General features: G+C 38.0%; 1 protein-coding gene across 2 annotated transcripts in view; it reads left to right on the top strand.

Moving 5' to 3' along the window:
- Window positions 1-22,166, top strand: part of LOC130013266 (DNA polymerase delta catalytic subunit-like) — a 281,681-nt gene that overhangs the window by 44,374 nt on the left and 215,141 nt on the right. For both annotated transcript variants that reach the window (XM_056102083.1, XM_056102082.1), the window contains exons 6-7: window positions 6,684-6,777; window positions 17,602-17,770. In XM_056102083.1, the coding sequence (XP_055958058.1) occupies window positions 6,684-6,777; window positions 17,602-17,770 (263 nt within the window). The remainder of the gene's footprint in view (window positions 1-6,683; window positions 6,778-17,601; window positions 17,771-22,166) is intronic.

Raw genomic sequence — 22,166 nt, 5'->3', positions numbered from 1 at the left:
ACTACAATGTTTGCTTCAATTAATCTGTTAATATGTTGTCTAACCTCCTCTAGTATTGCTGGTGGAATACGCCTAAAGGGTTGTTTCACAGGAATTTCATCAGTCAGATGTATATGGTGCTTGACAGTTGATGTATACCCTATGTCTAAATCACTCGTACTAAATACTTCACTGTGCTGACGCAGCAATGATTCCAACTGAACACGTTGATCCTCCGAAAGTTTCTCGGAAATAGATACATGTGGTAGTGTGTCATGCTCCCCAACTTTCGTCGGATGTTCGGAACGAGATATTGTCCCCTCAACAAAAATTTCGTCATTTTGCACAACAAATCTCAATTTGTCGGAATCGACATCAGCTTTGGAAAGTTTAGCCAATCGCGTTTTAGGAGCAAGCCAAATGTCTGCCTCCGAAATAGTTGCTACCTGCACATGAAACAGGCCGTTTGATTTAACACCAAATGTATTACATAGTAAAATGTCGTTGGGTAAATGAGTTCTATTACACAATTCTTCTATGCAAACCGTGTCCGAACTGGAAAAATTATCATTTCCCGTGACTGGAAGTACAGAAACGCTTGCTGCGGGTAACTTAACAGGTGTAGAACTGGCTAGTCTAGCAAATCCAGAAACCGGTTTTTCTGATACACTGGTGTTCCGCAAGGACATTATCTGTTGTACACAATGTTGGGAAGTACTACAATCCAAATCTGCCAGCAAAGACCAGCAATGGCGCAAAATGTTCATTCCCAATAATCCCGGGTACTCTTTCTTGTGATTCTTTGTCGAGGGATCGATGGGGTCGCGCACGACTAGAACACTCTGTTTGGCTATAAGCTTTCCAGCCACATTTACGTCCGCCAGAAAAATACCCACATACGGAATAATCAAACCATTTGCTGCTCTCAGCGTAATGAAATCGACATCATTTAACTGGACATCGTCCTGCTCAAATACATCTCTAAAACATGACTCTGTCAATGTAGACACTTGCGAACCAGTGTCCACAATAAACTTAAGTGGCTTTCCACCTAAATCCAACGTTATAGACGGGCAATTACCAACAGTATTTCGGTAACTTGCTTCTTGAGTAGAGCCATTATTGGACTTAGTGAAACCCTCCTCTTGGCTCGCAGAAAAGGGTTCTGCTAGTTTCCCGACTTTGCTTTAGTGGGACAATTCCTGCGAAAATGTCCGGGTTGGTGACACTTAAAGCATACGCGTTCTTGTGTGGTTTTGGATGCCTGTTGCTTAACCAACTCCTCCAAATGAGCTAACTGTTGCTGCTGTGCCTTTACCATGGTTTTTAAGGTCTCAACCTCCGATTGATTGAATGAGCTTGCCGGTGGCGATGACTCAATTTGCTGGTTATGCGCCAATAAGGAAGGACAGGAATCCTCTTCAGACCACTCCAGGCCAAACGTTCTTATATCAAGAAAGGATAAATCACTGTTATCCCTCACCTGTCTCTTCAACTCCTTGCGGATATTAGCATCGTACACACCATCTATGAAATGATCACGTAGTGTTATATCCTGGTCTGCCCTCGATCCACCTTTCCGGATTATCCGATCCATAAATTTTCTCAAGGCATAAGAAAAACTCCGTAAGGACTCGTTCTGCCGTTGACGTCGCTCAAAAAATTGCTTTTGTAATTGAGACAAAGATAGCATTTCGCCAAACGCCTCTTTCAATACACTGAAGATAGTATGCACATCTCCTTGTGCATTTCTGATCCTAACTTCTTCTCTAGCATCACCTTCAAGATAGCGATAAGCATATTTAGCCTGATCACTTGGACTAAGCTGTAACGTGGACAGACAACTACTGACATCCTCAATCCACTCGTGGATTTTTGGGTCTTCTGCCGTACACGCACGACCTTTATATTTCTTGGGTTCGCGATCATTACCCACGACAATTACAGATATGTTATTCAATAAGGATGAGGTGTTGGGTATCGGACTTCTGAACTGCGGTTGTGTTGTATTATCAGCATTAGTTTCAACTGGATTGCTGGTGACTGGTGACGGTATGAATGCTGGACGTGGTGGTGGTTGATTGGTGGTGCGTGGTGTTGAAACTCTCCTAGACATCAACGACAATTCGTTTTCCAGGTTTGCAATTTGGCGTTTATACTCTTCCGCCAAAACATTCGTGGGCTTGCCTCCCTCAGCCATGCCTGCTATCAAACCTGCAGTGTCACAAAATTGCACACCTAAAACTGGAATATCAACTAAATAGTGCTATCACTAAAAGTACCAAACTATACATGTGCATTAAATGTTAGTTTATTTAATCTATTAGTATTAGATTTTAATTTCAATACCCCTATTTTTCACCAGGTTTAAATTTCTATTTTTAGATTAATTTTGGAGTAGCAAGAAACAATGATGTCAAAAAACAAATGATGTAACCAGCATTTAGCCAATATTTTATCAGGATGTACACCATCAAGCATTAGATTAAAATTCCAGGAATATCGCAATCTCCTTCCTTTACCCTTGTGACCTCTCAACAAGTCGTTGGAAAACCCCAAAGTTGGTTGATTTAATGAATTATTCAACAAATTAATCTCCCCATTTATTGTCTTGATATAACCACTGAGGATGAAATCGTCTTCTGCAAAGATTTCGGGGTTTGAATGTCCTTTCGATTGATTATATCTACTAATAGAAACTGGGGGTATCTCCAAACATTTTACTGAACAGCCTGGTTTACTATTCACAATAGAAATTAATCGTCTGTACTGTCTTAACACAAGTGCAACTGGGTCTCTTAGTTTATTACCGGCGTGAATATATCGCCCCACCTTCACTGACAAATCGCAAGTGGCTAACCATACATATACACTCACCGAGCCAAAATCACGTACATAAGTTGGAAAGTTTGCCTCAAATAACTCAATAGCTCTTTCTGTGGTAAAACCAGAATGACACTCGAACCTAATGTCAACAGAATTAAGACGGTACTGATTTCTTAAATACAGGCCTTTACTGTCAGACAATAAAATCGGGACGGCCAGTCGTCTGCCACTAATTTCAGGTAATGGTTTTGTAATAAATTTATCGAGCTTCGAAAAGCTCATAACAGTATATATACGCGTCACAGTACTACAATATTTATATAAATAGTTAATACTTCAATTGAAAACTACATAAAAAATTACAGTTTACAAAAAGAAAACACAAAACAATCATTAATCAAACACGTGACATAGACTTCACAATCCACCGCCATCTTCTCTTCTGGAAAATACTCGAATTTGATAATATTAAAACCGGAAAATTCTTACCATAAACTTGTTGGCAATCCTATCGGCGACGCCAATTGTAACCGAGCAGTAAGATCGAAAGGATTGCCAACTCAAACTACAGGTTGTAGACGTTTATTATGCAAGCAAATCACAAAGAACAATGCAGCAGTGCTGTCGGCTTGTCTCGTAATCTCTCTGATTCTCCCTCGTCTCTCTGTCGTCAGTCGCACGCTTGTCACGTGACTTCTCCATACGGGTTCAGACCACTAGTGAGTGACAGGGTGTACAAGCATGTACAACAACAAACCCATTCGGCCACATTAGTAAAGCCATTTTGTTTTCCAGCTGCCTCGCAGTATACGCAAAACATCAATCCACGATCGCCCCGTCAAAACGAAGCCATTTAAATTCTTTAAGCCACTGTTATTGGAACTGCTTTGCTTTAGGTGCTTGCACAGGGGCAGTTTTACTAGCTTTCGATGTGCTGGGGCAGGGAGCATCATTATTATCAGCGACGACAGACTCATCGTTGCCAATATTTTTTTTGCGTTTGTTATCACCGCGTCCGTTGAAAAAAGATGAAAGATTTGTCTGCTTGGACTCCATTTTGAGAAGGTCACGGCGACATTGAGCAGCGATTATTCAGACGGAAAAAACGGCATACTCAAGTTACTATAAATAGCACCGCTGTTTGACAGCCATTGCCACTAGGCTTGTGACACAAGAGATGAATGGAGAGATAAAGTAGAGCAGTTAATTTGTTGACGTTTATGTTTACCAGTCCCACGGACCGATGGAAAGATTATTTACCGGTACATGTTCAAATTTACCGGTATAAAACCGGAAAATACTGGTTATCGGAAACTCTGAACATATATATATATGGTATTCTTTGACATCTTCATATATTCAGTGCTTGGACTAGGTAGAAATTAGCCATTTTTCCTCAAATTTTGGAATGCGACCCCCACAGACAATACAGTTCTGTTGAAGAGAATCTTGTCATCAACTTGTCAAAGACAATATGTTGTAGCTTAATTATCTGATACAGATGATGTGGTGTTTAGGGCATGCTAAGTATCATATTACACTGCTCTATATTTAGATCGGTTTGGATCAGTTTCTATTCAAATTAAATGTAGAAAAAAAAAAAAAAAAATTTGATAAATAAAAATAACATTTGATTCAAATATTACATAAAGGTACACTAAGCTTTTTATATTTTAAATTTGATGTAATAGAAGAAACTTTATTGCATAAAAGAATTACAAGGTTATGTGCATATACAAATGAAAATAACAGAAAGATACATGCATTAAGCAAAGATACATATACATGTACATAATTATACAACGATACACAACTTTACAAAGACATGAACAAATTGTATACAAAAGTTCCCAAATATTCTAAAATGTCTACATTTTTATTGATCATCAGTATCTTAAATTGTTGAGAGCCACGGTTGCTAAGTGGGTAAGACACTGGCTCGCTAGTCTGGAGGTCGTATGTTCGATCCCTACATTGGTCGAGAAAGTTCGTTGGGATTTTCCAGCCTGGCTTCCCCTTGTCAGTGGTGCCGGACGGAGGGACTGACAAGGACAGCCGTCCAGTCGTTTGGACGGTACTAAAACTGACTGCCAGGGTATACATTAGTGTGCACGTAAAAGATCCCTTGGCAATAGGGATTCGATATAAGAGTAAGCCATGGTGTAGCTGCCTGGGCAAAATTTCTCTCATAGCACACTGTATGGCATATGCCCGTCTTCATTAGATGGACAGAACAAGCTAACAAAAAGGTTTTTTTTTTGTACAATCAGTGGTCATAATCCAGCAAGTTACGGTCTGAAGTATCAACATTAGGAACCCAGATCTTTGGGATATGAATATGTAACTGGATGAAAATTGTGACCTCTAGAGGATCCACAAGCTAAAAACGAGACTCGGTCTGGTACATGCCAATATCGAAATAAACCAAAATCTTTGGGAGATATGCCTATATTTCAAGTTCTGTCAACTTCGGATAACAATTGTGACCTGTTGAGTGTCCACAAACAAATTATGGCCGGACAAATGGACAGTGGCGACAGCAGTATACATCCACAAGAACATGTAGTCGTATAAAAATCAGGACCGGATGAAATGAGCCCCCTCAAATTAGAATAACAACTCTGGTCTGGTATCTGTGTTCTTCCTTGAATAAAAAGAATATGTTATGTACTGGGTTGGTTAGAATATTGGTTATATGACAGTCTCCATATGTAACAGTGTTAAGCTGTTATCTATCAACTTCATCATTAAGTTAATTCACCATATTTAAAATGACAGTTTAAGAAATGTTACTTTAATTTTAAAATGAAATGAACAATTTAAATTTTATCTAGTTAAGTATTTGCAAATTCTGTACGAATACACACTACTACAGTACATGTACTTTGTCTCTGGTTTAGACATGCAAATCCTTATCCAATTAAACAACATAATACATATGTTCTGTTTTCAGAAAGAATATAATTATAATTATAAATAGCTCACCTTTATTGAAAGATGTCAATTATTTATTCTGGCATCCACTACCATTCTTTTTAATGATAAAACTTGTTTTTTGGAATAAATAAACAACTAATTTCCCCAGAAATGATACCGATTATAATAAATGATGTCATTTGATACTCCCAATAGCAGGCAGGTTTATAGTTGTCAACATATAAGGGTAATAATGCTATCAAGTCGGACATGTTGTTTAGATTAGCATACCAGCCAATTAAATGTCAGTAAACTGGACACAACACAAACATCAAAAATTTAGCCCCTTTTCTGGACCTGGTCCATGCACTGTATTGCTTTAAGTGGAAGAGTAATAGGCTTCCATTCGAGTGGATTGAAATAAAATGGGGTTTAACATCCTACTGTTCTGCTCCGACTGGGCTAATAAAGATCTCAAACTTCTCGGCCAACGCATTGATCAAACACAGGACTTACATGTTAGTTAGCCAATGTCTTAACCACTGAGCCACTGTGTCTCCTCGAATGGATTGAAGGTCCGGGATTTGTATGGACATCTTCTGATTTTTGTTGCAATAGAGATATAACAGTACACAGTAGAAATAAGTTTCGAAGTTCACATAGTACTTTCGATAATCTGAGAAATGGCAATTTATCAGATTCCTTATCAAACTCCTATTGATATTCTGTGATCTTTGACATTCCGTTCCGAAATTACCCCAATTCTTCCAAAAACCTTGAAGCTAGAGTGTTTAACAGGCATTGGGATAATAAGAGCACAAGACCTAATTGAGTTTACCCTGTTGTCCATCCATCTGTTGCAAAATGTGAGTGTATCTTGCATGGCAACTGCTTGTTTTGTCTGTGTTTTATTGTGTTAAATTAACAATTAAATTCAACATGCTGGTAATGATATTTTGTAGGATGCTCTAGATAATGCTGTAAAGAAGGATTTACGTTCTAATAAAGAAGGAATAATAGAAGCTGTTTTAGCAGTAGAATATGTGTCTAGAGAAAGTAAGTGTTGCAGACTGAACTTGAGTCCAAATACAGAGTGTTTAGTTTATTAGCTTATTTTAATTTCCGATTGAAAATTTTTGTGGCCCTTGATTTTCAACAATTTCTGATATATAGAACAGCTAAATTCATGATGTTTGCATGTTTTGTATGCTAAAGGTTGGTATGGGTCAGAACTCGAAGCAAAACAAATTCTAATGATTTGTGATAATTACCGTACTTAAATACTGATTGCATCTGTTGTAAGACATTGTGTGTGTCTGTTACTGGCTGTAAGACAATGGATGCAGAATCAATCAAACCCAGCAATATCAATTCCATTTATACATTTGTTACCATGTGTTACATATGTCAAAATAGTGATCCTGACAAAATTTGTTACTAACTTATCGCTAAGTTAGCTGACTTTCTAATGGGAAATTAAAATGTGAAAAAAATCTTAAAAAGAGATCCTGACAAAATTGGTTATCTCTCGACAAGGAAAGATGCCAGAAGCAATTTTTGTAGACATCTATATGACCGTATTGATTCAATCTATAAGTCCACTGGAGTCAAATATTATAATGTTAAACAAATACTGTAATAAATATAACTCCAAAAAAAATGTTTGTTTTTAAGGCTAAAAGTACAGTTTTTGCCAAAATGACATTACTTCCGATGATAATGAAAATGTTAAATAAGTTCTATGAAATAATAAATGGCATCACATGGTGGAAATTTTATGAAAATCGAATAATAATTGCCACTTTTATAGACCAGAAACCTTGAAAATTGACTTGTAGAAAATCGTCTATTTCTCTGCAACCGTACACGATAGAAATCATTTTGTGGTATCTGTATGATCGTATGGGTTCATTCTATTTATTGATTGGAATCAAATATCATTTTAAAAACATTACAAATCAGACTTATTTGAATAAAATACAGTTTTTATACGCCCACATGGACGTATATCATACTTGCCAACTATTCCGGTTTTACCGTAACAAGTACGGTTTCCATCAACTTATTCCGGGTTACGGCTGCATTGTTAAAAAATACGGTTTTTCATTAAAAATATTCCCAAAATTAGAATTTGTTAAAAAGTTTTATTATCGAAATCGCGAAAGAGTCGTACGGTAATTCAAAACAAAGACAATCAGCGCGGCTTTATCGTAACTTCCTGTCGAACCATTCTGAATGCTACTGTATGCATGAGGCTATTTATTGCTCTGCTGCCAAGCGCAAGGCACCAGTCTTTGTTTCCAAACGAGTGAACGATCATGGAATCAGCCGGAGAAAAATCGCAAACGAGTGTAAAACCGAAAAGAAAATTGCAGTTATTCCGTGAGGAATATTCCAAAGCCTACCCAGGAGTAATTATCCGTTCAAGAAAGGGTCAAAATTACGTTATGTCAGGTATTTATCAACATGACTGTTCATTAAATTTAAACATGCATTATGCAAGAGCAAAATCTGCTTATTACAAGTCTTTCTTTAGGCCTGAAATGTTATCTAAATTATCAATTAGACATTAATTAACTTATTCAGACCATAATAAACTCTCGATGTCAAGGCTAGCCTTCGATGTTGGCTGGATTAGATTCCTACATGCCGCCAACGGCCAGTGATAATTAAATCAATAAAAGTGGATAATCGAGACTATCAGTTTATATTAATGATTTTAGTAATGATGACAGAGACTATGCAAAAATTTCACCCGCTTCTTTCTCGGCTCATAGTGGATCAATTTGACTGAAATTTTCAGCAAATTACCTTTACACTATCTAGTTTTTAACAATTATAGCGATAACTGCCATCTCTTTATCTTATCTCCCATAATGTATCTTTAAGGTAGCTAATAGAATAAATATGTCTATCAACCTTTATGACTTTTCCAGTATTATTTTTGGTGGAAAGTCTCTATGATTGTGGTAGGAATGTGATGATTTTGGCCACATTTTAACCTATCTGAATGCCCCAGGATCCTAGCTACTAGGCTTTTTGGGTTTCAAAAGTTGGCAGGTATGGTATATTGTCGTTGCCCCCGTCCGTCCATCCGTCCACAATTGTTTGTGAACAGTCTACAGGTCAGAATTTTGATCCGATTTCAATGAAACTTGAAATATAGGTTGATCAACCTAAGATCTCGATTCCTTTCGATATTGGCATGTATCGTTCTGTAACTTCATGGATTATGGCCCTTGATTGTATGAAAAATCACGTTTTTAGCTTGTGAACACTGTATAGGTGACAATTTTTATCTGACTTGGTTTAAACTTGACATGTATGTTTATAACCCACAGATCTCGTTTCCTTTCGATATTTGCTCATATCGGATCATAACATCCTGAATTATGGCCCCTGATTGTATGAAAAATCATGTTTTTTAGCCTGTTGACCCCATAGAGGTCACAATTTTTATCCCATTTAAAAAAACGTTACCATATATCACTGTTACACCCTAAGGATGGTTACATTACACCCTAAGGATGGTTGAGTTCGAATTTCGTAAAAATCGTACCGAAACTGACAAAATGGCGCATATCGGACCATAACTTCCTGAATTATGGCCCCGGATTCTACAGAAAATCGTGTTTTTAGCTTGTGGACCCCATAGAGGTCACAATTTTTATCAGACTTAAAAAATCATTTGAATATATCACCATTACAGTTACACACTAAGATCTTGGTTCCTTTTGATAATCGCGGATACCTGAACTTAACTTCCTGGATTATGGCCCCTGATTGTTCGAAAAATCGCATTTTGATAATCGCGGATACCTGAACTTAACTTCCGGGATTATGGCCCCTGATTGTTCGAAAAATCGCATTTTTAGCATGCCGATTCTCTAGAGGCCACAATTTTTTTCTGATTTTAAAAACCGTTTAAATACATCACCATTCTGCCATAATGAAGGTTGAATTTGTATTTTGGGAAAATCGAAATGAAACTGCCCGACAAAATGGCTGTCTTTGTATGCAAATTGTGTAGAAGTGTGTAATACGAAGGTTGTGGACCCTCTAGAGGGGCAATACTATATACCGGAAAACACCTGAAAACTACCCGAAAACACCATGTTATACTGAATACTGGAAAACACCGGAAAAACACTAAACACCGGAAAACATACTAAATACCGGAAACAACCCTAAATAGGTAACCCGGAGAAGGGCTATACTATAAACCGGAAACTAACCCTAAACCTAACCCAGGCACACAGAGGACCAAGCCTGGAAATAAGGCACCTGTCACTGACAATATCAGACACAGATTCAGGCTTTGTCAAGCACAAAACCTCTGGTGCCTGTCATTTTGTCAGGCACTGATTGTCTTTTTTGCTGATATTGTTAATACATGTCAGGCACTAAGTTGTAAATGTCAGATACTATTTCATTAGTGCCTGATATTTTGTCAGGTACATCCAAAACCGTTAGTTCCAGGCCTGCAGAGGACCAGGATCCCGGTTACCTATTTAGCGTGCCAGTCTCCGGGTTACCTATTTAGGGTATTTTCCTGTATTTAGTGTGTTTTCCGGTATTTAGTGTTTTTCCGGTGTTTTCCGTTATTCAGAATAAAATGGTGTTTTCCGGTATATAGTATTGCTGCTCTAGAGGTCACAATTGTTATCCGATTTTGATGAGACTTATTCATCGACGAATGAATAAAAACTTCTGTTTAAGGTCATGAGACGAAGAATCCTATTGATTTTCAACAATTTCCGATAATTACTGCCAGAGTTATGGCCCGTGATCTCTTTGAAAAATCTTTGTGGACGCCCTAAGGCCAAAGTTAATATCCCATTGACTTTAAATTTATACACAGTGTTTAAGGTGATGAGACGAAGAAACCTATTGATTTTCAATGATATCCGATAATTACTGCCAGAGTTATGGCCCTGATCACTTTGAAATATCTTGTGGACCCTCTAGAGGTTAAAGCTAAGATTTGATTGTCTTTAGATATATACACAGCATTTAAGGCCATGAGACTAAGATTACTGCCAGAGTTATGGCCCTTGATCACTTTGAAAGTCTTGTGGTCACTCTAGAGGCTAAAGTTAATATCTGATTAGTTTTAAATTTATACACATTGTTTAAGGTTGTGAGACTAAAAAGCTCAGTTATTTTCAATGATTTCTGATAATTACTACCAGAGTTATGGCCCTTGATCACTTTGAAATGTCTTGTCGACGCACTAGAAGCTTAAGTTAATATCCAATTGACTTCAGATTTATACGCAGTGTTTAAGATCGTTAGACAAAGAAGCCCAGTGATTTTCAATGATTTCCGATAACTACTACCAGAGTTATGGCCCTTGATCACTTTGAAAAATCTTGTAGATGCTCTAGAGACTGCAAATGTACTAATCATGGCTGAGTTGCAAAGTACAATTGAGCAGAAGAGGAGTGCACACCATGTGACTGGCTCTATTATATCGTCTGTTCTATAAATATCGTTTGTTGCTATATTTATAATGTGGGTTTTATGGATTTGGACTTTACGACTTTACTTACTAAATACCGTAATTAATAATGGCATGTTGCGTTAATTGAAATGTATGGAAACTTTATATTATTGTATTTGTAAAGTAAAAGATTAAATCAACATTTTAAAAACATGTTTGAAATAAAATTAATATCTTACACGTCTGTGTTTACCGTTCTTTGTTGTACTTTATTAAGATCTTGATTATTTAGGGGTATTTGATGAAAACAAAACTTATAAACTAAGGCCATTTAATTATGAAATGTTCTTTTAATTAATAAATACGACAAATTTTAAAACGTTTTTATTTAACAATGTTTAAGACACTTTAAGCCTGCCAGGAAATGCAAGATTAATAACACTAAGAGACAGACAAGGACAGAGAGGGAGAGAGAAAGGCAAACAGACACACACAGACAGACCCGCAGAAAGACAGAGAGAGAGAGAGAGAGAGAGAGACAAGATGGGAGGGGAGAGAGAGAGAGAGGAAGGGAGAGAGAAAGGGGGAGAGGAGAGGGAGAGAGAGGGGGAGAAGGGAGAGGTAGAGACAGTGAGAGGGGGAGAGAAGAGGGACAGAGGAGAGAGAAGACAGGGGGAGGGAGAGAGAAGAGAGGGGGAGGGAGAGAGAGGGGAAGAGGCAGAGAGAGGGAGAGAGATGGACAAGGAGAGAGAGACAAAGAGAGGAAGAGAGAGAAGATACAGGGGGGAGGGAGAAGGAGGGGAGAGTGAGAGAAGGGGGGAAAGAGGGGAGAAAGAGAAGAGAGGGAGAGAGACGACAGGAGAGAGAAGAGACAGAAGAGGGAAAGAGAGAAGAGACAGAGAAGGAAGAGGCAGAGAGGAAAGAGACAGAGGGAAGGGGCAGAGAGGGAGAGAGACAAACAGAGAGAGGGAGAGAGACAGACAAAGAGCAAGAGAAAGAGAGAGAGAAGGAGGGGAGGGGAGGGAGATAGGCAGATAGATAAACAGAGAGGGAGAGACAGATAGAGAGAGGGCGAGAGAAGAGACATTAGGGAGAGACAGAGAGATAGAGTGAAATATAGAGAGAGAAGAGAGGGAGAAAGAGTGAAGGGGCAGAGAGGTAGACAGAAAGAGAGAGGGAGACAGAGATAAGATACAGAGAGATGGGTAGGGAGAGAGGGGGGGGGAGAAGAGGGAGATAGATAGACAGAGGAGAGAAGAGGGTGGGAGAGAGAGAGATGGGGAGAAGAGGGAGAGAGATAGACAGAGAGAGGGAGGGGGGAGGAAAGAGAAGAGAGAGAAGATAGATAGAGGATAGAGAAAAGAGGGAGAGAGAGGGAAGAGATAGAGAGACAGACAGGGGGAGGGACAGAAAGAGGGAGGGAGAGAGAAAGACATAAAGGGAGAGAGGGAAGAGGCAGAGAGGTGATAGAAACAGGCAGCAGGGTGGTTAGGGAGACACAGAAAGAGGGAGAGAGAGAGAGAAAGACAGAAAGAGGGAGGGGAGAGAGAGAAAAGACAGATAGAGAGATAGACAGAGAAAGAAGAGAGAGAGGGAAGAGGCAGAGAGAGGGATAGAGACAGGCAGGGGGAGGGAGAGAGAGAAAGACAGAAAGAGGGAGGGGGAGAAGAGACAGACAGAGAGATAGGGGAAGAGAGATAGAGAGAAGAGACAGGGGAAGAGGGAGAGACAGGAGAAAGAGAGAGAGAGACATAAACGGGAGGATGAAGAGAGAGAAGGGACCAAGAGAGATAAGAGGCAGTGAGGGCAAGAAAAGAGGCAGTGAGGGTGAGACATACAGATAAAGTGATCGAGAGAGGGGGGAGGGAGAGGGAGAGAGATAAACAGACAGGAGGGAGAGAGAGGGAAGAGGCAGAGACATACAGGGAGAGAGACAGACAGAAAGAGGCAGACAGACAGACAGAAAGAGGCAGACAGAGGGAGAGGGAAAGAGGAAAAGGAAGAGAGAGACAGAGAGAGAAACAGACAAAGAGAGAGGGGGGCAGGGAGGCAGGGAGGCAGACAGAGGGAGAGGGACAGAGGAGAAAGGGAGGGAGAGAGAGAGACAGACAGAAAGAGGAGGGAGAGAGAGGAGGCCAAAAGAGAGAAGAGAGAGAGAGACATACAGATAGAGATAGGTGGAGAGAGAGAAAGGAAGAGAGGGAGAGAGAGACAGAGGGAGAGACAGACAGATAGAAAGAAAGATAGAGGCAGAGAGTGAGAGATAGAGAAAGATGTAGAGAGAAGAGACAGAGGGAGAGAAAGATAGAGAGAGACTGACAGGGAGAGGGGGAGGGGAGAGAAAGGGAAAGAGAAAGAGGCATAGAGAGACAGACAGATACAGAAAGAGGAGAGAGACAGGCAGACAGAGAGATACAGACACAGAGAGGGACAGACAGACACACTGAGGCAGAGAGAGAGGGAGAGAGACATAGACAGAAAGAAAGAAAGACAGACAGGCAGACAGATGGAGAGAGAGAAAGAGAGACAGATAGAGAGAAAAAGAGAGAGGCAGAAAGAAATATCATTTCTTCAATTCTTGGGTGTCAAAGTGTCATGTGTGTAATGCTCTGTATTGAATTCAAGGAATTACCATGTTTAGGAGGTTCATAAGCAGTGGTGTTCAGTTCTGCATTCTTTGGAAATTATATACCTTTTCGGGATATTCTCATGTATCACCCATGCTTTGTTTTGAAATATTGGAGATATGAAGCTGAAATTTTTAGAGAATCATCCTACATGTATTCCTAGGTAGCTGTGACAATTTCTCAGCTTGCTAGCTCAAGTAGAACGTACATTTGAGAAATTGACAGCCTAAAATGATAATTTCCATGACGGGCATACGCCACACAGTGTGCTAAGAGGGAAATTTTGCCCGGGCAGCGGCACTACAGCCTACTTATATATCGAATTCCAACTGCCAAGGGATCTTTTACGTGCAGGCCAATGTGTACACGTGACCTCGGTTTTCCGTCCCATCCGAACGACTAGACGGAATCCATTTCAGTATCTCTCCCTTACTTCGTTCGGTACGGGATAATAAAGCTAGAGTCAGGGGAAAAGATTTTAATTGTTGAGGAAGCATATTCATTATTGGAAGGACATTTTCAGTCTTTGGATGAAAATATTCCCAAATTAAATAAATGATCTACCACTGGGTTATAACTAATTTGGCAGGAGGCAAATTGAGAAAAACTAATGTGTAATGACATCAAAATTCTGAAATATAAAATACTGAATTCCTTATTAAATGATCCCGAAAAATATTTTTGTCCAAAGTGCGTATAGGCCTACTTTTTTTTATATTATATCCGTCAGATCTGTTTCTAGTAACACTAATAAGTTTGTTTCGTATAAATTTGGATTTTATAATTCCATTTTGTGATGAATTATACGATTGTCATTGGCACCACTGCCACCTTTATAATAGCTTACTATAGAATAGGATAGACAAACTGTTACAATATAAAAAAGGTATAAAAGAAGAATGGCGATCCATTGATAGCATTATAAAATAGAACAGACGATATAATAATATATAAATAGACACAGGCAGTCACGTGATGCGCACCTATCTTCTGCGCAATTGTACTTTGCAATTCGGCCATGATTAGTACATTTGCCTAGAGACCAAAGTTATCATCTGATTGACATTAGATTGATAAACAGAGCTGAAGGTCTTGATATGAACAAGTATATTGATTTTCAATGAATTTTGATAACTTGATTTCTAATGATTTTCGCGGGGATCATGTGGCTAATTGGGTAAGACGCTGGCTCGATAGCCTGGAGGTCGGGTGTTCAATCCCTGCATTGGCCAAGAAAGTTCATCCAGATTTTCCGACGTGGTTCCCCCTTATCAATGATGCAGGACGGAGGGCCTGACAGGGACAGCTATCTAGTCCTTTGGATGATACGAAAAACCAAGGTCCCGTGTTTATATTGGAATGCACGTAAAATATCCCATAGCAGTTGGAATTCGATATAAGAGTAGACGATAGTATCACTGCCCGGGAAAGATTTCCCTCATAGCACACTGTGCCGTATTAGTCCAGTATAGGAGCAGAACAGTAAGACGTTAAACCCCATTCTATTTCATTTCTAATGATTTTCGGATAATTACTTATAGTTGTTACTCTAGTTGATTATAATTATGCGACAACTCTTGTTGTCTCCTGTGGGCGTATATTTCTTTGCCTGGCAACCTATCTTTGTAATTTTCAAACGATTTTTATCAATTATCAAACGATGTTTTGAAATTGAACTATGCATACTTCCTAGTGCTAAAAACCATGGTTTAAACAATACCAGTGTTACAGTGTGTATCATTATAAGTCATTATCATTATAAATATTGTGGATGCTTTTTTATGGGGCTATATGTGACTAGACTATTATCAAGCCGTAGCCTACATGTTTATAATTCTGATTAATACTAAATTATTATTCAGTGAAATATAGTCTACTTGGAAACATGAGGCGATCTAGTGTCGGTCAGGGACAGTCAACCCATTGTGTAAAAAACTGACTTCTGTTGTCAAAAATGGAACGATCACGTTCGTATCTATCGGCATTTGTTGAAATTTGATTTTTATTGCTCCATTTTTCTAGTATTTTGAATGGATTTTACGTGGCAACCTTACTTATATCTATATTGTAAAGCGCACCGGAGCACAGTATTGTGGAAGTGGTGCTATATAATAATGATAGAAGCACAATCATAATCAAATTTTGTTAACATTCCAGTTTTCCTTTCAAATAATATGCTGTGGAGACTTGGCTGCTGTGTGGGTGGTGTAATTTTACACTTTGCATGCATGCCTATCTTTTAATTGTCCCCCGCCTTTCGAAGAAAGCAGGGGACTATTAAAATGGGTCTGTCTGTCTGTCTGTCTGTCGGTCCGTCCGTCCGTCCGTCCGTCCGTCCGTTACACTTTTTGGGACACAATAACTCTCCTCCTAATTGACCTAGAATATTCAAACTTGGTGTAGGTGTTTATTAGGTCAATGCCTTGATGGAGTTCGAAGATGAGCATTTTCGGCTTAGGGTAAGCAGAGATAAGCAATTTGATTGGTTGAAGCTTTGGGACACGATAACTTATAGTTCTAATTAAGTGAGAAAGATGAAACTTGGTGTATAGTTTCATTACATCAATACCTTGACTAAGTTCGATAATGAGCATTTTCTGCTCAGGGTAAGCAGAGCGATAAGCAATTTGATTGGCCGAGACTTTGGAACACAATAACCCTCCTTCTAATTGAGCTAGAATGTTCAAACTTGGTGTAGGTGTTTATTAGGTCAATGCCTTGATGGAGTGTGAAGATAAGCATTTTCTGCTTAGGGTAAGCAAAGATAAGCAATTTGATTGGTTGATGCTTTGGGACACGATAACTTTAGTTCCAATTAAGTGAGAGTGATGAAACTTGGTGTATAGTTTCATTACATCAATACCTTGACTAAGTTCGATGATGAGCATTATCTGCTCAGGGTGAGCAGAGCGATAAGCAATTTGATTGGCCGAGACTTTGGAACACAATAACCCTCCTTCTAATTGAGCTAGAATGTTCAAACTTGGTGTAGGTGTTTATTAGGTCAATGTCTTGATGGAGTGTGAAGATAAGCATTTTCTGCTTAGGGTAAGCAGAGATAAGCAATTTGATTGGTTGATGCTTTGGGACACGATAACTTTAGTTCCACTTACGTGAGAGTGATGAAACTTGGTGTATAGTTTCATTACATCAATATCTTGACTAAGTTCGATGATGAGCATTTTCTGCTCATGGTAAGCAGAGCGATAAGCAATTTGATTGGCCGAGACTTTGGAACACAATAACGCTCCTTCTAATTAAGCTTGGATGTTCAAACTTGGTGTAGGGGTTTATGAGGTCAATGCCTTGATGGAGTGCGAAGATCGGTATTTTCGGCTTAGGGTAAGCAGAGATAAGCAATTTGACTGGTTGATGCTTTGGAACACGATAAATTTGGTTCTAATTAAGTGAGATTGATGAAACTTGGTGTATAGTTTCATTACATCAATACCTTGACTAAGTTTGATGATGAGAATTTTCTGCTTAGGCTAACAAGCAATAAGCAGTTTGATTGGTCAAGATTTTGGAACATAACAACTCTTCTCCTAATTGAGGTAGAATGTTTAAACTTGATGTAGATGATTAACATATCGAGCTAAAGCTAAGCAGAGATAAGCAGTTTCCTGCTTTGGGACAAGATAACTTTGATTCTATCTGATAGAGAGTGATGAAACTTAGTGTGTAGTTGATAATCAGTTTGATTGCTTGATACTTTGGAAAAAAAATAGATGTGAGATTAATTAATATGTGTCATCTATTTATTTGGGGATTTCGGCGGTGGACATCAGCCTCACTGTTGGCTTGTTTCAGGTATTTATGGTTATCATGGAAACAGAAAGTTACCATTTTTGAAGATCACAATGGCATTACCTCGCCTGATAGCACCAGCTAAGCGGTTATTAGAACAAGGCTTTCAATGTCCTGGATTTGGTACCAATGGTTTTCAGGCCTATGAGAGTAATATCGACTTTGAAATTAGGTAATGAACAGCAGTCAGAAATTCGATAATTATAAATAAGAAAAACATTGGAATGCACAGACGTCTTCGATGTTTCTCGAATTATATTATCTTGCGATAGTCCAGTCTTTTTGTGAATAGTTTGTCTCGAACATATATCCACTCATTTGACTTCAGTGGAATTATCTGTGAGTTGAAAATCGACTGTTTATGTGTTATCGCTCTCTACTTCAGCTATAAGGATGACTCTTGTTGTCCCCCGCCTTTGGAAGATAGCAGGGTACTATTAAAATGGGTCTGTCTGGAGTTTGAAGATGAGCATTTTCTGCTTAGGGTAAGCAGAGATAAGGAATTTGATTGGTTGATGCTTTGAGACATGATAACTTTAGTTCAAATTAAGTGAGAGTGATAAAACTTTGTGTATAGTTTAATTGATTTTCAACGATTTTCGATAATTACTGCCATAGTTATGGCCTTTGGTCACTTTGAAATATCTTATGGATGCCCTGGAGACAAGTTAATATCCGATTGACTTTTAGATGTATACACATTGTTTAAAGAGATATTCCCAGATAGATTTTGGAGAATGAAACTGCTTAATTTTGTATAAATAACCTCTAACTTAGACCCGAGCAACTGCCTCAAGCCATGTAATATGTTTTCAAACAACTTACAATCGTCGATAGCGCTCTATGGTTGAAGACTGGTGTCCTGGTTGCATTATACAAATTTGATTTGTTCTAGTCCGGTGACAATGAGGCTTAGCTGTTCACAGCTCTGTGATGATTACGTTTGATCGTTTTTATATGCCCACATTTTCATGTGGACGTATAATTGTCGTAGCCCCTGTCCGTTCGGACGTCCACAATTTGTTTGTGGACACTCTACAAGTCACAATTCTTATCCGATTTTGACGAAACTTGAAATATAGGTTTATCTCCAAAAGATCTTGGCTGCTTTCGATATTGACATGTATCGGATCGAAACTTCATGGATTATGGACCCTGTTTGTACGAAAAATCATGTTTTTAGCTTGTGGACCCTATAGAGGTCACAATTTTTATCCGATTTTGTTGAAATTTGAAATGTAAGTTTATAACCCAAAGATCTCAGTTCCTTTCGATATTTGCGCATATCGGACCGTAACTTCCTGAATTATGGCCCCTGATTGTACGAAATATCGTGTTTTTAGCTAGTGGACCCTATACAGGTCATAATTTTTATCCGATTTAAATAACAGTATCATTATATCACCGTTACACCATAAGGATGGCTGAGTTCGAATTTCGTGAAAATCGGCCCAAAACTGACAGACAAAATGGCTGCCATTCGTTCTCAAATAGCGTAAAAATATGGTATATCAAGGTTGGTATATTGTCGTCGCCCCTGTCCGTCCCTCCGTCCACAATTGTTTGTGGACACTCTACAGGTCACAATTCTTATCCGATTTTGACGAAACTTGAAATATAGGTTTATCTCCAAAAGATCTTGGCTGCTTTCGATATTGGCATGTATCGGATCGAAACTCATGGATAATGACCCCTGTTTGTACGAAAAATCACGTTTTAGCTTGTGGACCCTATAGAGGTCACAATTTTTATCTGATTTTGTTGAAACTTGAAATGTAAGTTTATAACCCAAAGATCTCGGTTCCTTTTGATATTTGCGCATATCGGACCGTAACTTCCTGAATTATGGCCCCTTATTGTACGAAAAATTGCGTTTTTAGCTTGTGGACCCTATAGATTTAAAAAACCTTATTGTTATATCACCGTTACACCCTAAGGACGACTGAATTTGAATTTTGTGAAAATCGGCCCAAAATTGACAGACAAAATAGCCGCTGTTCATTCTCAAATAGCGTAAAAGTATGGTATATCAAGGTTGTGGACCCTATCACTATAAGATTGGTATCGTTTAATATGGTTGTTTTAGCGCGAATAACGATGCATACAGTTTAATTTCAAAACATTGTTTGATAATTGATAATAACGCTTGAAAATTACAAAAATCGTTTAATTAGTACTATCGTTTAATTTAATGGTACACCGTTGAATTTCTCCGAGAGGTAAAAAATTTAACATCCGATGAATTTATCTACTGGGTTTAAATATTAGACGAAGCGTTTAATTTCCCTCAAGTCGTTTATCCGATCGTTTATTTTGATTACGATTATTTACGTATGAATTACGAATAAAAAAGGTGAATATAAAAAAAATGCACACCCATAGATGCTCACCTTACCGTGGTCGTATTATTATTATCCATTACCCATTCAAAATAGTAATTCCGCTATTGACAAATACATCAAAAATCGGTGATATCGTAGACAAGTCACACACATCCCAGGTAATGTATGTTGTTTAAATCACAAATGAATAAACTTCCACCTGTAGACGCCACAGGAAGAGATCGAAGTCAACCCCGCAATGTAATGTTGAACGACGATAATCTCATGGGACTTCTCACTGGCGCCAAAATCTCTATAGACAAGCTGTCGCCCATTTTCATGCGGGTCAAACAGTATCAACAGGAAATATGCTTCAATGAATACTGCCTTGATGTTACGTAAACACTTGACTGCAGTACAACGATTACACCATGCGTAAATATAATTCTCAATTGCATGAAAATTCTTAAACAAAAACATAAAAAAATCTCAAGTAATTACGCATTGTTTGAATTGCTTCATTTAAGGCCGTCGTTCGCACTTCATTTGGTGAATTTTAACAATAAAATCGTTTTTGAGGTTTTATGATTATCTGCGAGCAACACTATCTAGGAACACATACCAGTCATTTTTTTCACAAAATTCTTCTTTATTTCTACAAAATTTGGTTCTGAATGATCCCACCCTTTTTTATTTTGCCCTAATTCCGCTAAAACTATTGATATAAATCTAAAAACAATAGGCATTTCATACGTGAAATACTTGGCTTCCGACCGGTAAACTGTCGCCATGTTGGATACTGTTAGAAAGCTTGGGATTTCCCCTATTGAAAGGAAATGACGTTTTTTGGGGGTGTCTTGAAACCTTTCTTCTGTATTGAGATAAAAATAGCAAGCAAGAACAAGTTTTGCATACCTAATGAGGTTATTTCGAGATTACGTTATTTGATTGGTCGGTCACATAGGTCAATGGTGAAGTGTCCAATCAGAAGCGGGCAATCCTCTAGGTCAGGTCAATAGGCATGCGCACTAAGCTCATGTCCCAAATCAATCCTGGTTGCTATTGCTGAACCGTACGTCACTGTTTATCAATATTTTTGAAGATTTTCAAATAAAATGCGTTTGAAATTGTTTAGATGACTAAATAAGTATGACAGACACTCATAATAAACAAAATGAAGATGAATATTCGTCTGCTAGACCTAGTAGTGGTATGGTTGCAATACCATTACCAGCTAGGCCTGCTGTCAGTGATTGTTATAGTTATGGTTGTTTTGAATAACATCTATTCCTATGCCAATGTTCGGTTGTAAATTTACACACAAGAAATAAAATAAGAAAATACTGTATATTGATAAGAAATACATTAGAAAATATATATATTAAAAGTCAGTTTTTTAATATTAAATAAATGAATTGAACAGATCGGCGTAAGTTGTTCTACTGAAATACTTCAACTTCAGTTGTTGATTTCTCAAAACAGTTTTTTTCTAGAGTTACCAATTTTAGTCATGCTATATCTCTGAAAGTTATCGACAGATTTTCTTGAAACTTGGAATATAACTTCCTATATAATAACTTTGTGCAATAGGAGAATTTTATTGAAATCTGCAAAATAGTTCCTGATATATTGTTGCCATAGCAACTGTGACACGTGAAAGAATTTTGAAGTTAACATTAAAATGTGTATAACTTGCTTTCTAATTATTATTTTGTAATGAAACTTGCCTATTGCACAAAGGAACATGTCAGTAACCTCTCTGCTTAATTTTAAAACATTCTGTTGAATAGTTTCTGAGAAACTGGATGACTAAAATTATACGCAGAAATCCAAGATGGCCGCCGTTTCCATAGCAACAGGTACCCCCAGGAAAATTTTTCGGCCGTTTTTGTAATATTCAATGGATGTGTTCTTAGATGTGTAAGAATGGTGACTTTACCTCAATTATTAAAAAAACTGAAATTTTCTACTGTCCACCCCCTTAATTAGCTAAGTGAGAGTTTGGTTGTATTTACATACGTAATCTGATTTTAAATAAAATGTTAAACACTTAATTAATTGCTATGGATTAATAAAAAAAATGATTAACTGAGTGAGATGTATGAAACTTTATATACCGGTAACAATTATGGAAATTCTTGTATATATGATGTAATAAAAACATTATAGTAAATGATAAAAAAATCAGTTCCCGGGAAAAGTATGATAATTCTTTAACAACCAATGGTTTTCTCAAATTAGTATAAA

This window comes from Patella vulgata, chromosome 6 (genome assembly GCF_932274485.2).
Source record: "Patella vulgata chromosome 6, xgPatVulg1.2, whole genome shotgun sequence".
Taxonomy (NCBI): domain Eukaryota; kingdom Metazoa; phylum Mollusca; class Gastropoda; family Patellidae; genus Patella; species Patella vulgata.
The sequence above is the reverse complement of the archived record's forward strand: the minus strand, read 5'-3'. Positions and strand labels throughout refer to the sequence as shown.